This window comes from Myotis daubentonii, chromosome 16 (assembly GCF_963259705.1).
Source record: "Myotis daubentonii chromosome 16, mMyoDau2.1, whole genome shotgun sequence".
Taxonomy (NCBI): domain Eukaryota; kingdom Metazoa; phylum Chordata; class Mammalia; order Chiroptera; family Vespertilionidae; genus Myotis; species Myotis daubentonii.
Window position 1 is genome coordinate 22262087 of NC_081855.1, and position 13109 is coordinate 22275195.

At 45.7% G+C, this 13109-nt stretch overlaps 1 protein-coding gene across 8 annotated transcripts in view; it reads left to right on the forward strand.

The window, feature by feature from the left end:
* The window catches only part of SMG6 (SMG6 nonsense mediated mRNA decay factor), a 217688-nt gene that overhangs the window by 103104 nt on the left and 101475 nt on the right, over positions 1-13109 (forward strand). For all 8 annotated transcript variants that reach the window (XM_059669127.1, XM_059669130.1, XM_059669131.1 and 5 more), the window contains one exon: positions 9583-9784. In XM_059669127.1, the coding sequence (XP_059525110.1) occupies positions 9583-9784 (202 nt within the window). The remainder of the gene's footprint in view (positions 1-9582; positions 9785-13109) is intronic.

Sequence of the window (13109 nt, forward strand, 5' to 3'; positions counted from 1 at the left end):
TGTCCATCTCTTTTCCTCCCTCCTCCTCCTCCTCCTCCTCCACCTCCTCCTCCTCCTCCTCTTCCTCCTCCCTCCCCCTCTCCTCCTCCCCCCCCCCCTCAGTTTCTCGGTCTCTGTCTTTGCCTCTCTATCTAATTCTTTGTTCCTTCCCTCTCCTTTCCACTCTTTGTATTGTGGCCTCTGGCAGGAGTAGTGCACTCAGAGCTCCTCTGGCTCTCTGTTGGGTGTGTATGTGTGTGTTTGGTAACAAGCATCCATACCCAACATCTCATCATTCTCCATGCTCCTCTGAGGGGGAAAATACTGGAGGATACAGTGTGAAGACCTAGGCTCCTACAGAAAGCATTTCTAGGGAGTGGGGTGCTTCTCTGGTCTGGGGCCATCCATGTGAGTCTCTACTCGTAGGTGACCCACAGAGGGAATGCTGCAGCAGAGATTTCTAGCCAGCAGTTATTGATCTTTCTATGTGCACTGTGTAGTCTAAACACCCCCCCCACCCCCACGCTCACCTTCCTCAAATTCCTTTCTTGTTCTTCACCCCAAGATGCACCCTGGACTGTTTGGCCCTCTTTCCCTACCTCTCCCCTGTCTCCCCTAACTCTAACTCTGTAACTGAGTGAGTGATACTCACAGCATCAGACAGTCCTCTACATCCTTTCTGTAAACCCTCCTAGGTTTTCAAAATGCACTCTAGGCTGGGGCCTCAGGAGCCAGGGTTAAGCCCTGAGCTGGGCAGCTGGGGCCACACAGAGGACCTGACGGATCTGCTAGCTAGGGGTCAGCTGTTTCCCAGCCATGTTCCCCAAAGAGTTAACATGTACAGCCTCAAACTTCTCAGGCTATTCTATAATGCCGACTAGGTAATTTGCAATTTTAGAAAGAAAATGACAAAGGCTCAGCTCTCCCAGGTATCTGAAGACACTGCTTCTGAGCATGCGCAGGGTCATAGAATGTTCCTCCCTTCCTTTCGTGGGGTGGAGGGTGGGGAGGCAGACTATTTGTTTCTGGAGCCTGGGTCTTCCCTGGGTCACCTCACCTCACACCCACAAGTCCCTTAGATATGGTCCATCCCACCCCTATTTACCCATATCCTGGGCCATCAGGCCTGTTAACTCTCTTCTGCGGCTGTCTCCTTTCATCCCTCCTCTTTTGTTTGGCTGAGGAAATGGAAAGCTCACACAGGAAGTGCTGGGCCTCATTTGCTTGAGGTGCTGAGTCTGTTTTTTCTTTGGATGCTGCAGCAAATGGCCCGTTGCCGGCTTATGCAAGCTGCTGCCCATCTTTGGGCAAGGGCTCAATCAGCAGCTGGGCACGTGGTCCTGAGCTACAGCCATCCCCAGCTGGGCTTCACCTCCTGGGCCACAGAGAGGCAGAGAGGGTTGGGATACTTGACAGATTTGCTTAGCTTTTTTAAAGATTTTTTCACAGGGGGAGCAGATCTGACCAAATAATATATTGAATCTGATTGCCCAGTAAACAAGTTCCTGTAGTTGTGGGCATCACTTACTCTCTGATGAATCCTCTAGGCTAGAGAAGTCAGTATGGTAGAGAATAGAGTTCTATTCTGCACTCTCTGGAGGGTCAGCAGCTGGTTGTCTCTGGAATTAAGTTTAAGCATAAAGGAGGGGCATTGTTGTCCTGGTGCCTGACCACAAGGCATGGTGGTTTGAGGGTTGGTGCCACTGCTGGACAGAGCAGACCTGGCCTGACCACCACTGAGAGTAGCCCTACCTCATAGCCTTCAGATCCAAGCACTGAAGAAGTGGTATATAAATTTATCTTCTTCCTTTCCAGTTTCTCATATGGCTGCCTAACACTTACTGAGTAAATATGGTTGAGAGATTGGCAAGGTATGGTAGCTCTCTGGGTTTCACAGTTGTGTCTTATGCCTACTGATCTTACATTTTGTAGAGCCTTTTCTTTAAGGCCATAAGGAATGATATACTCCAGATAGTTGTATAGATGTCAGAATAGTAACTCCTCTGACATTCTTAAGGTCCTTGTGTGATCTTCATTTTGGAGGGTTTAGGAATGCTCTCAAGAGAGTAGGAAGGAAAGGGTTTCCACTTAACACCTCTGCTTTGCATGCTTTTATTGGTCTTTGCCTGAATTGTTCTCTACGAAGACAAATTCCTCATTGATAAGGTGGCCAGATAGCCTACATTTTAGTTTACTTCTCCTCCAGAATCCCCCAAACCCAAATTGTCTCTCTTACACACTTGAACCCTTATTTAATCTTGTTCCCTGTCTTTCCTTATACAATTAGAGAATCATTTTGAAGTGTCCTCCACATTTCTGGGGATATTCCAAAGCTTATTAGTCTCCTTCGTTCTCTCCTTTTGTCCATATTCCTCTTCTTTCTGGTCATATCTACTTTTCCGTCAGTAGCCACTTAGGCACATGTGGAACACTTAGGGTGATAAGGGCAGGATTTCAAGGCCGTTTGTGCCTTCCCACACAGTGGCACTTAAGCATTTGTGTGCTGGGTCAGCATGTAAGTAGGTTGACTTCCCATTTGTACCTGTTGTAATAAGATGGCTTTATATCTCAGGAGGTTTTGGTACAGAGGATTATAGCAGGGTGTGGAAAGTTGCCTTGGGCCACTGTAAGAGGAGTGTCAACTGCTTTGGTCTATTTAGAACAGACCACAGTGTTTGGAGGGGCCATCTACTTATGGGGTGGTGGTGAGGGGGCACATTTCTGTTCCAAGCCTCTTACTAGAAGGGAAAGGCAGCTACTCTCAACCTTAACAAGTGAGCATGAGTGAAGTTGTGAATGTCAGGTGATAGAGAGGAACAGAGCAACAGGCTTCCACAAGCCTAAGCATAGTGACCTCTTGCATCCCAGGACCTTTGGCAAGGCTAGGGCAGTGGGACAGCCTACCTCATTTCAGAGTCTCTGCTGAAGCCAAATCTTCCCTCATCTTGATCTCTAGTTCTCAGTAAGTGAAAGAGTCAGGGGACTTTGAGAACATCCAAACCTAGCCCAGCTGTGGCAGTTGGTTTATTGCTTTCAGCTGGTACTTGAACCCAGGTCCTGGTCTTGGAGGCTTTCCCAGGTTTAATCCCCAGAGCTTTCTCTGCAGCTGTATGACACTGCGCTGACCCCGAATGAGGATAGGAAAATAGAACCAGTGCCAAGCCAGAGTCTCTTTTTCATTTGGAGTCTGGCTGTCTGCCCATGACCAGGGTTACATAATGGGAAACATAGCTGGGGCTCTGGAGAGCCCGCGTTTCACCAGGCTGCCCAGACCTTAGCATTCTGATGCTATATATCTTCCTAATTGTAGCTCGGATGCATTTATCACACTGTTGGATTGGAGTACTGTTAAAAAAAAAAAAAAAAAGCTCCAGAAATTCCTGGACTTGCTGCTTTTCCGTGGCTTGTCTTGAATAGTCTACAGAGCAACCTGGAAAAGGCTTATAGGAAGCCCTCTGAGGTGCTGTCACATAGGGAGATATAGGGATATATAGGGAGTATGCAGTAAGCTAATTTCCTCAGGGAGCCAACATGTGTTGACCCTGTAGAATGAGATAGAAATTCTTGAGTTAAGAAAGAGCTAGCTCACTCACCCTCATAGGGCAGTTCTGAAATAAGAACTAATCCCAAATCTAATCGGCACCCCTTCAAGGACGCTTAATACGTCTTCCCAGAAGGGCATTTTAGGAGGTCACTAAGTAATAGTCCATCAGCACTTCCCTGAAGGAAGTGGTGGTGACTGTGGGAAGCCCCTTTGCTACCCTGGCTCCCCACCCAGTCTCCCTGGCTCCGGGTTAGGGCGTCAGCACTACAGCCTGGCACCAGGGGGTTCCTCTTCCTCCAAGTGCTGAGTGTGGGCACATGTGATCTCTCCCACGGCAGGAGCCTCTATCCCCTCCCTACTCCTCCCACAGGACTCCTTGTGAGAGGAAGGGGTGTTGGCCTAAGGCTCCAGTCTGACCCCAACAGGGTACAGCAGCTGACCCCAGGGAGAGTACTTTCCAGCTCTGGGTTGAGGTTATTTGGGTCCAGTGTGTGCTAAACTAAGAAGACGTGTTGGAGTGGTTACAGCTAAAATTTAGAGAGGCAGGAACCGTGAGAATCCGCACCAGGGAGGCCGCCGAGGGCTCCACTCATGCCGTGGAGATGTTGAGGTCCCCTGGGAGCTGCTCTTTCCCAAACACACAGTGCTGATGGGTTTAACACACCATAGTGATGTGACAGAAGCTATACATATGAATGTAGCTTGGGAGAACTGAAATCAAATAAGGCACTGACCTAGATAGAGGTTGAAGGAGGCATAGTAGAGGTACTTGAGAAATCGTGGAATGAGGTTACTGTGACCTGTTTGCCATCGGGCTCCAGCTGCACTTCTTAGGACATGGAGAAGTTTATGTTCTTGGAGGAGTGTGGGGTGTCTGAGCATCAGAATTTGACTTGCCATATTGGACAAAATTAATTTAAGTTGGGCACTCTCCCAAGGGCCCAGGTTGACTTATTGGATTCACGTTCACTTTGCTATTAGTTGCTCATCTCCTGCAGTTTTCTCCATTTGGGCCAAAAGTCCTCCAGGGCTACAATGGTCTTATGTTGGCCATTGAACCCTATGTGGAGAGCTGTGGACTAGACTGGTGGTTGGCGGACCACTGGTGGTCCATGAGGTCCGAAAGGTTGCTGACCGCTGGGCTAGAGTATAATGCTCCATAGGCAAACAGGTTTTAGAAGACGATATTGCATATCTTTTTTTTTAAAAAAATGTATTTTTATTGATTCAGAGAGGAAGAGAGAGAGATAGAAACATCAATAATGAGAGAGAATCATTGATTGACTGCCTCCTGCACGCCCCCTACTGGGGATCGAGCCCACAACCAGGCATATGCCCTTGACCAGAATTGAACCTGGGACCCTTCAGTCCACAGGCTGACATTGTACCCCTTGAGCCAAACCAGCTAGGGCATATTGCATATCTTAAGAGCATTTCTCTTGCTATGGCCTTTTGTCTTTCCCCTTTGTGTCTGTAGTCCATGGGCTTTCTCTTTTTCAGTGTCCTTGTGCCTAGTTTCCATGCCATCTTGTCTATATTTCCAGAGCTCCTCACCCCAGGAACCAAAAGACCCAACTCATTTGCCATCTGTACTACTTCTCTGATCTTCCATAGCTCCGAAACACAATGCAGGGCTTCTTCTCACTCAACTCTTTCCGGGTTTGTTCTGCAGCTGTGGAGTTTGAATGTTAGTGTTTAAACAAGCTGGTATTACACAGGAAATGGCCACCTCCACAGGCCCCTGCAGGCTTGTAACATGGGGTCATTGTACTTGATATTAATCACCAGTCAGCCTGTTCCCCCAGTAAAAAAAAAAAAGGGGGGGTGTGTGAGGGCTCAGTCTTCCTTAGACTTGCCAGAGGATGGCCTGAGCCTTGGTTAGGCCTTAGTACTCCACTCTCCACACTGTCTGCCCCCTCAGTCACGCCCTGTATGGAGCTTGCAGAAAAGGTCCCACCCGACCTCTTCCCTATAAAGCTGGCAGAGCTGCCTTTTGTTCTGAGTTCTAGGAAGGAGATAGATTGTTGTGGTATAACTTCCCTCACATATCTCATGCCTTCATCTTTCAGAGCATGTTGTAGTCGAATAACATCTTACATGAGAAAACGCCAAAATTGTAGAAACACAGAAATCCGCTGGTCCACCTGAGACCAGGGCTTCTCAGTTCCTTGGACTGAAGCTACTTTTCTTATGTTGTTTGCAAAACTAACTCCAGTCTGAAGGGTTAATCTGATTCCCCAAGTCAATATCCCCCAAACAACCAGCCAAGAGTGTGTGTTGGTTCATTTCTGTGAAATGTGTTTCCCCAGTCACCTGGGCTGGCCTGGGCTGCATTGTATCGGCCAGCAGCTGCACTGCACTCAAACTGACAGCTACATTAAACCTTGGAATTCTGAGGCAATAAAAAGTAAATTAACTCTTATTTTTTTCCTTTCCTGGTGGAGTAAGTGAATGCATGTCTGTGGAGAAGTGAGTGAGCCTTGGTCCTGAGTGCCACTGCTGGTCTGTCCCAAGCTAGGATCTGGTGTCCAGCCAGGGGTCTGCTTTCCTGGTGTGTGGTGTGTTCTGTGGGGTTGGGCCACTGGGTCACCCTACAACTGCTGATCCCTGCTCACTAATCACATCACAGCTGCTGAGAGGCTCCCTTGCCACCATTCTGAGAGCCATAAACGGACTCATTGGACTCAGTTTCATACTCTCTGTCTGCTTTGTGTCTGCTAGGTGAAGAATGCACCCTAGCTTTAGTGGGATTTTGTGGGCTCTGGGAGCTTCCCCAAAATATGAATGGGGACCAGAACAAGCCAGAGGGACTTGCCTGAGCCCATAGCACTCTAGAGGGTTCATTTAGAACCAAAGTTGGTTTGCAATTGACTGGAAAACCTTTTGATGTGTCATTTCCAAAGCATTTCTAAAAGATTGGGAGCTGTTTAAAGCTCCTCAGAGCCACCAGAATTTTACTTTGGGCTCAGCCCAGGCCAACCTTGAATCCTTAGACTCCAAGGGCTGCTGTGGGGTGAAGGTTGGAAGGCACTCCTAACTGGGATAAGGAACTAGAGCAGGAAAAAGCTAAGCTTTTCCCCTTCTACTCAGGAAACCCTGTGTTCACCCACGGAACTGACCTCTCAGCCCGGAGGCCTGATTGGGGTAAGCTGAGGTGATGATATTCCCCAGGTTCCAGGAATTACCTCATCCTTTTGCAAATATCTTAACTTTGGGGTTTAGGCATCTCACCTCTTCCTTTGAGTGTTAGTTTCCTAACACTCCCCTCTTCCCTGCCCTCTGTGGAGAGTCACCGTATGGCCCATGGGTGCCTAGTTAGTTGTGTTCTTGTCTGTGGTGCCACTTTATATTTCTGAGTTGGGGACTCAGGACACACCCTATGTCTTCTGGCACCAGCTGCTGTCTTACACATCAACACTGTGGTAGGAGCTCTCATCCACTTCATTTTTGCAGGGAGTCTTAAGATTTTGGCACAAGGTGGGTGGGTGGTAATGGGCAGAGGGCAGATGTGGGCAGGGGTCCCTTGTGGTGGCCAGCAATCTCTGGGAGGAGTCAGTTTTGGTTTATCTGAGCCGTAGGGGACCGGGGAGCATGGTAATGAGAACCACATGGTATCACATATTTCTTCTCTTGGATCCAAGATGGTAGGGGTAAGAGGATAAGAGAAGGATGTGGGGCCTCCCACTGTGGCAGCCATGGGTAATTTTCTGCTGCCTCTCCCTGGCTGGGGATGCTGCTGCCCACACCTCCCACCCCCAACTACATCCTGAAGCAGCCTTGACCTGCACAGCACCAACCAAGGCCCCCAAGCCAAGAATTCAGCTGGGAGACTTTTCACCTTCTTCCTTCTCACTGTCGTCTTTCCTGTTTATTTTCCAAATTGCTGCTCTGCAGCCGAGCAATGCCTGTTGGCCAGAGCTCACCAGCGCTGTGGGATCAGACTCAGGCAGTGGGCTCAAGTGGCCAGCAGGGCACTGGGGGAGGAAGCAGGGAGCTGGAAGAGCCTCCCTGTGCGTCTCCCATGGGCAGCGCTAACCTCGGAGGCGGCCCTGAGCAGCCCTATCACATCCGGTGCTTGTCTCTGCAGCCGGGACTGGAGGATAAACTATCAGAGCTGTGGGGCAGTGTATCATTCCTCTTATTATTTTCTTCTCTGCAGATGGGGTCGTGGAAAGTTCAGTTCCTTTTAACCCTCGAAGTTCTGTTTATTCTACAGCTGGTAGCCTGAATGCGCGTTTCCCATTACATCACAAAGGGGCTCAGGCAGATCTCTGCACAGAAACGTGTTGCAACTGTTTATTTTTTTCCATATTTAAACATTTCTGACAGCCAAACCCAGCTGAGCCAAAAGATGGAGCTTTGTGAATGAGTCTGGTTGTTGGTGTCTGTGCAGAGAGAGGCTTTAAAAAACCCTTGTCCCTCCGGTGATTCTTCCCAAACATGTTCTTTTTCTTGGGCAAAGCCTGTGAAGCCAGTTACTTCTGCTGTACACGTGTGTTGATTATGTGCCGTTGTGTGATTAATGGGGCTGTGTTCCGCCTGGTTCCCAGGACACTCTTGAAAACAAGATGTTTCATTTCATTGCCTTTTCCTAGTGCAGTGATTACAGTAAATAAACCAGTGCAGGCTCCTTCCACCTGGATCCAGTCAGGGAGTCCCCACACCTCTGCTCCACTTTTTCTTCCAGCATCACCTTCAATAGCATGTCCCTTGAATGCCCTCCTTTCTGCCATCCCCTCAAGTTCCTAGCCTCCAGGAGCAACAAATTGCTTAGGTCTGAAGCCCCTCCTTAGCAGATTTGGCTCATGCGCAGTTACTCGTCTGGGAAGATTCTAGGATGTATCTCATTCATATACCTCTCTTTGCTTCTTGCCTCTTGTCACTCCACCTCTTGAACCAAATTGTAAAGCTTTTTCTTTGTAATTCTTTTATGGGTCTCACTCCTTTTGGAGTACAATTTAGCCTTCATAGGGTACTTGCCTCTTCCAGCCTCCCTGGTTAGGTTGTCCTCTGGGGAAGAAACCTAAGTCTGTGGACTTGGCAGGCCCTGGATCTGGCCATTTTGACTATTTGAGCTTGTCTTGGCTTGTCAAAAGAAAGTTGTAAGGATCCTTAGCTCCCATCAAAAGAGGAACCTGAACCACAGGAGATTTTTGGCAGTTGATGGTGACAGAGAATTGAACCTTTTTATAATTCTGCCCTGGAGTTTGAACAGGGGAGAACCAGATTTTGCATTTTCAAGATTTATTCTCAGGTTCAGCCAGGACCTGATGATATGCAATTAGGATGACCATCCATTCCAGTCTGCCCAGGACTGAGGTGTTTCTGGGAATGTGGGGCTTTAAATGCTAACACTAGGATAGTTCCAGGCAAACCATAATGTTGATTACCCTATGTCTAGTTTTCTACAATCGAGAGAAAGGAGAGGGAATAGGATGGCCAGGATAGTGCTGATACGGTTCAGCTGCTGAAATGAATGGGAAGCTTGGCAGGCCAGGAATGAGGTTTTTGCTGGATGTGTATTTAATTGTTTTTCTGCTTATATATAGGAAGAGATTTCTAAAGCATTATAAGACGGGAAAAAGCCACAAACACACGACTTCCCTGGTGTGACTAGACTCTCTGGCTGTGCAAGAGGAGGGAAGATTGGCGCTCTGTAGCTGTCTGTATGGCATATACTTGGCTGGACAGGAGTGGGGGAATTCTGGGAGCTGCCTCAGGCACTGGGTGTCCAGAGTGTTTGAGTAAGTGTCTTAGGCACACTGTCTGGAAAGGTGACAGGACCTGCATTAGGCAACTGATTCTCTAAATTCTTCTCTCTCTCTGGTTAGGATTAAAAACTCCCCCTAATCACTTTTAACTTTACACGGATGGACACACATTCACCAGATTGCTGCCAAGGGTGCAATTTTGTATCCTAGTTTTTGGGTAAGATTTTCTGGCAGATGCCAGCCATAGACAACATTTGCCATAGGTACTTCCCTATTCACAAGTGCTTAGAATACTTGAACTGGTCCCTCTTTAGAGCTGCTCTTCTTTTCTTACCTTATTTCTCACAGGGTTGCTGTGGATGTGTGGTCGATGCTGGCTGATTTCTGTAACATATTGACTGCGGTGAATCAGTCTGAGGTGCCACTGTACAAGGACCCGGACGATGACCTCACCCTTCTTATTCTGGAAGAGGATCGGCTTCTCTCGGGCTTTGTCCCCTTGCTGGCTGCCCCTCAGGATCCCTGCTACGTGGAGAAAACCTCGGATAAGGTCAGCCCCAGGCCAAACATCACTCCCCATTCACCCTTCCTCTTAATTCTCCAGACTTTTTTATTCTTGGGAAGTTTTCTGTGCAAACGGAACATGATTAAGTCATTGAGAAGGGTGTTAAGGGAAAATATCGACCTTTTAGCCGCTGACATCCAGCTCTGTGTCCTGAAAAAAAAAAAAGCCCTCTCGACTTCCTTTGGTGTGTGTGTGTGCTTGCTGGCATGTTGTATATACGATCATTTCCTCACTTGTTTAAATAGTCCAGCTTGTGTTGGCAGTGCTCTCACTCAACTCCAAATGGTTTGCATCATGCTTAAAGCACCCTCCTTCCTCCCCCCTTCCTCCTTCCCCCCAGCCACAAAACTCTGCACTAGGAAAACAGCCAGGGCTTTTTCCCTTTTCTAAGGAGGGGAGTGATAAATAGGTGACTAGAGAGAAGCAGACACCATGTGTTAACTTACAAAAAAAACTTTTAGGAATATGAAGCATTCCCCATTCGTTGCCTGGTTTCTATTTTTCTTCCTCTGAGGACTGATTTAACCTGAACTTTTTTCTTGTCTGTCTGTTTATAGAAAACAAAGCCCATTGCTGTTGCCCTGGTGGGGACTGTGGAACTTAGTCAGTCTCTGTTTAACAGTTGTGTCTTTGGCCAGGTGCAGAGAGTAAGGCAGTACATCTTGCTTTACATTCCCGTGTAATAGTTGCTAGACTGGGGAAGTAGCACCCACAGACCCTAGGAGCAGAGTCTCCTGTGCTGTGCAGGAGAACCCTGTGACTGAGCTCTCTGTGGAGTTGTTAGCATTGTTTCCTGGGAGAGAGGCCTTTGGGGAAGAGTCCACAAATGGCTCCTCAGAAAGAAGTCTTTTGACTTAGATGAAGTATGTATAAAGATGTGGGTAGATTTTTTTTAAAGACAGTAAAAACTAAATTCCAGACAAATATAAGATATTTTATATTGACTATAAATTACAAATATAAGATATTACAAATATAAGATATTTTATATTGAATATAAAAAATTTTAAACTTGTTCTTAGTAAAAAAAACACAGTATAAGTTCCTTGTAGACAAGTAAAAAGAACATTTATTTACAACCCCTCTACCCAGAGGTTACATCACTGTTATTTTTGCTGATCATACATAATCATATTTGACTAATAATATACACATACACTTTTTAAAAAATAAAACTGGGGGGTTCATATTATACATACTATTCGTAATCTTTTTTTACTTAATATTCTTAATGTATTTTTATATGGAATCATTTATATAATCCCTTAATATTCTTTTATATGCCAATTATTTCTTTAACCCATTTTTACTTCATTGAACCAAAGGATTGTTCCCAATTTGTGCACTATCAATAGTGAAGTAATTCCTTATAGCAGAATTTTTTATATATATTCCCTTTGGTTAAATTTCTGTAAGTAGATAAAAGTTCTAGACATTGGCATACCAAAAGTCCATATTCTTTGGATGCATTTAATGGCTAGTAGATTTTGGGAATGTGAAAGCAAAAGAAATATTTATTTTATGCTTTTCCAATGAAAAGTTGGAATGAAATCTTGCTCTTCTAGTTTCAGAAGGGAATAAGAATAGGGAGTTGTAGTACGTGAGACTGAGGACAACTAACACAATGTTTACACTTTGTAAAAGATGTTCAGTTAGAAGAGAAACTGGAAAACCCTGGCTTGAGTCAGGGGATCCTGGTACTATTCTTATGTGATCACAAGGTGGTCTTGACTTCAAGGATGCTTTTGAGGGTTAGCTCTTGGGTAAGCTATATTTTAGTGCAGAACAAGGAGTCCTAACCAGCACCAGACTTCCTAAGACCTATGTTCTCATCAGCTCTCCCCGTGTTAGTGTATGATACATGTATATAAGATAGTATATAATATGATATGATATGATAAGATATATTTGTGATAAGTAAATGATCTAACCCAGCCGTGGGCCCGTTTGAAATGAATAAAACTATTGAAATAAAAGACCGCACCCTTTTATGTAATGATGTTTACTTTGAATTTATATTAGTTCACACAAACACTCCATCCATGCTTTTGTTCCGGCCCTCCGGTCCAGTTTAAGAACCCATTGTGGCCCTCAAGTCAAAAAGTTTGCCCACCCCTGATCTAACCAGAGAAGAACACAGAGCCAGCTGTTCATGCCCTCTGCCTGTAGTAGTCATTACCAGCAGTTGTCACTCATTGAGACTAAGGTAGATCTCTGCTTTAGGGATTGTGAAATGGGCATGTCAAATATAACATCTCCAAATCCAGACTCCTGAATTTTTCTTTCCCAAACCTGATCTTTCTTTAGTCTTCCTATCTTGGTAAATGGCAACTTCGACTTTTGAGTTGCTCATATGAAAATTCTTGGGGTTATTCTTGGTTCCTCTCTCTTTCTCACACCTCCATAACTAACCATCAGCAATTCATGCCTCTTCACTTTCAAAATAAATGCAGATACAGCTCGTTCTTACCACTACTCACTCTAGTTAATTCACCAAAATACCTTCTAACTGGTTTCTCTAGTTCATCCCTCCTCTTACTCCCCAGTCAGTTTTCAGCTCAGCAACTGGAATGATCTTTTTGAAACATGAATAAGATCATGTCACGTCTCTGTTTAAAACCTTCTGATGGCTGTTCCTCTCACTTAGAATAAAAGCCAAAGTTTTAACGGCAGCCTACAATGCCCTCAATGATTTGATGCTACCTACACCCTCTTAACTATCTGACCTCAGCTCCTACTGCTCTGCATACTCAACATACTATAGTCACATTTGCATCCTTGCTGTTCCTCAAAGATGCCTAAGAATCTTTGCACTTGCTTTCCTCTTAATCTGGGACAAACACTCTGTCCCCAGATAGCTGTGTGGCTCTCTTACTCCGTTTTAAATGCCACCTTGTTAGAGAGGTCTTCTCTAGTTACTCAGTATAAGATGTTACCCACCTTTCTTTTTCTTTTATTCTGCTTTATTCTTCATGGCTGGGGGGAAAAAATAACATCTCTTGAATATCTAGTGTGTATCAGCCCCTGGCCTAGGTATTTCATTAAGTCCTCACAATAAGCCTACCAAATAAGTGCTAGTACCTTCTTTTTTTTCCTTTTTTTCTTTTTTTTTTTAAAGAGGTGACTGAAGCTCAAGAGAAGAGTGGAGAATGATGAACTCATGGATTATCTCCATGCCTCTCCTGGAAGATTAGTATAGATGTGTCAGAGAGAGTCCTTAGGAACTTGACCTTTTAGAAATCTGAAAATGGTAGACATTTTCTCTAGCTTCTTGTGTTCACTCTCAAGAAATGTAAAATATCTCAAGGAC